A 2,536-nucleotide genomic window follows, 5' to 3' on the forward strand; every position below is an offset into this window, starting at 1 on the left:
AATTCAAAAATAAATTGCGGGCAATCTTAAAAAAAAAAAAAAAAGAAAAAAGGAAAAGCTTATCCAGGAGGGAACTCCAAACACATTAAAAGTCTTCTAGGTGGTGGAGAAATGCTAACGAAAAATCAAAGGCATCTGTCAAGTCAATTCTGTGCTTCCTTCAGTTTTGCTAAGTAATAAATATATAATTACCACTCAGACAAAAAGTCTGACTTAAACTTACACAAAACTGCGATTCTTGAAGTAGTCCCGCAATTTCTAAAAATTAACTTTGACATTTGTTCGAAATGTTTTTGGGTCTCAAGTCGAGTCCAATTTAAGGGCAACAAAAATACTTTCCAAGACTGCATGTTTTCACTGACATACACACGTTCATAATCTTAAAATGAACTCAGCCAAGAGGGTTGGGGTGGGGGGCGGTGAAGAGCTAACTAAGCCTTTCTTTCCCTCTTTCTGTTAACTGTCAAAAATCCAAGCCAGAGGTATCAGGGAGACTTCCAATAGATTTTTAAAGGGGAGAAAAATCCAATTGACAACTTCCCTCTCACACGCACCTCTTTGCATTTCTCGCTCTGATTTGCATATGGCTTGATAAAAAGAATTCCTGATCATCCCACATACAAAAGGCCAGATTTGAGCTGGTCACTAGTCTAGAATGGATCCGGGCTGGGGAGAAGGGGGAAGGGTTCCGCTTAAAAGAGAACAGATCTGCAAAAGTTCAACTAGTACACATAGGGAGCAAGGTTGCAAGGCGGCTCCGAGCCTTCCCGCTCAGAGAAAACTACTGACAACAGATCACCGGCTCGACCCCCTGTGCCAGCCATGTTCAGACCTAACCTTGGATCAGAGCGCACGTAACTCAGAGGCCGGGGAGGGGTTGGTGGTGGAGAGACCAGGGGAGGAAAGGCAATGAGAAACCAAAGCAAAACAAAAACACCATAATAAAACTTCCAGCAAACAGAACTAAAGGAGCCCAAACGTGTCCAAAGGGGGGTAAAGTTTACTCCTCCACCTCGTGTGGGATCAAAACGCAACAGGTTCCGAAGTGCAAAGCCAACCCTTACACCGCGGCGGCCGGAGAAGCGAGCCCGCCCTCTTTCAAGTAGGGGGGCAGACACGCGGGTCGCAACACGATCGTGTGAATCTCACGCGCACACGCGGCCCGCGCCCCGCCCTGGCATCTCCGCCTGGCACCTATACAGCTTCTGTACATACACACCGGGCCCCCCTCCCCCAGGGGCGGGAGGGCGCCCCGGGAGGCCGCGGAACTCGTACCTATACATATGTACACGTGTGCCCACCGGTCCTCGGGCGGCGGCCCCGCGGGGGTCATAGCGCAGCGGCGTAGGCCGCCGGGTAGGGGTCCAGCTGCGGCTTGCCCATGCCCGGCAGCAGGATGTACGCGAGCGGCGGCTGCAGCCCGGGGCTGGGCCACGCGCTGCAGTTGCACGGGATCATGTAGCCCGGGTTGCCCGGGCTGGGGTGCGAGTGCGTGTGCCCCCCGGCGGCCGCGGCCGCCGCTGCAGCCGCCGCCGCCGCCCCGTGGAAGGCGCCGGCGCCCGCGCTCGGGTAGCCCAACGACGAGGCGTAGGGCAGGCCGGACGACGACGACGAGATCTCTGCCATCTTGGAGCCCAGGTCGAGCAGGGAGTACGGGCTGCCCGCGGCGGCGGCGGCGGCGGCCGCGGCGGCGGCGGCGGCCGACTGCGGGAAAAAGACGCGCGCGGCGGCGGCGGCGGCGGCGGCAGCCGCCTTCTCCGGGTTGGCGAGCAGCGACTCCGGGACCAGGCCGCCGCCCGCGCCCGCATGCAGCCCGGCTCCCGCCTTCAGCGCGGGGTGCTCGGCGTCGGCCACGCCGCCCAGGCCGTAGGGCACCGGGAAGGCGAACTTGTCCTTCTTGAGCAGCGTCTTGGGCTTGCGCCGCGGCCGGTACTTGTAGTCGGGGTGCTCCTTCATGTGCATGGCGCGCAGGCGCTTCGCCTCGTCGATGAACGGCCGCTTCTCCGCCTCGGTCAGCAGCTTCCACTCGGCCCCCAGCCGCTTGCTGATCTCCGAGTTGTGCATCTTGGGGTTCTCCTGGGCCATCTTCCGCCGCTGAGCCCGAGACCAAACCATGAAGGCGTTCATGGGCCGCTTGACGTGGTCCACCGGCTTGGACATGCTCTCGCCGTGCCGGGGCTGCAGCCCGCCGCCGCCCGGGCCCTGGCCCTCGCCCTCGGCCCGGAGGAAATCAATGTTGGCGGCCCGCGGGGCCCCGCTCGGCCGGCTGCCGGGCGCCCTGGCGTCGAGCCCGCGCGGGAGGAGGCGGCAGGGGGACCGGCCCAGGGCCGCGGCGCTGCGCTGCGGGGCCGCCTTGGCTTTCTCCCGCCCGCCGAGCGCACGGGAAGGAAGGAGAAGAAAAAGAAGAAGAAAAATCCTCTCCGGGACGCGGGGACTCCTCGCGGTGCCCGCACCCCTGCGGTGCGGTTGCCTTCTGTTGCTTTTTTTTTTTTCTGGTCCTTCTCTCCGATCGCGGTGGCCGGCGAGGTCCTCTTCA

At 60.3% G+C, this 2,536-nt stretch overlaps 1 protein-coding gene across 2 annotated transcripts; it reads right to left on the reverse strand.

Moving 5' to 3' along the window:
* Window positions 1-1,265: 1,265 nt before the first annotated feature.
* Sox21 (SRY-box transcription factor 21) lies at window positions 1,266-2,316 on the reverse strand. 2 transcript variants are annotated; one of them, XM_042682693.1, is made up of 2 exons: window positions 1,724-2,160; window positions 1,330-1,657 (listed from the first exon to the last, which is right to left on the reverse strand). In XM_042682693.1, the coding sequence occupies exons 1-2, from the start codon at window positions 2,158-2,160 to the stop codon at window positions 1,330-1,332; spliced, it is 765 nt and encodes a 254-aa protein (XP_042538627.1). The 2 variants fall into 2 exon arrangements, with proteins under 2 accessions (XP_042538626.1, XP_042538627.1); XM_042682692.1 differs by having other exon boundaries at window positions 1,266-2,316.
* Between the last annotated feature and the right edge of the window lie 220 nt (window positions 2,317-2,536).

This window comes from Dipodomys spectabilis, unplaced genomic scaffold (assembly GCF_019054845.1).
Source record: "Dipodomys spectabilis isolate Male_0828 unplaced genomic scaffold, ASM1905484v1 ptg000075l, whole genome shotgun sequence".
In the NCBI taxonomy this organism is placed as follows: Eukaryota; Metazoa; Chordata; class Mammalia; order Rodentia; family Heteromyidae; genus Dipodomys; species Dipodomys spectabilis.

Coding starts and splice junctions, on each gene's coding strand:
- Sox21 (XM_042682692.1), bottom strand. CDS start 2,160: ATGTCCAAGCCGGTGGACCACGTCAAGCGGCCCATGAACGCCTTCATG.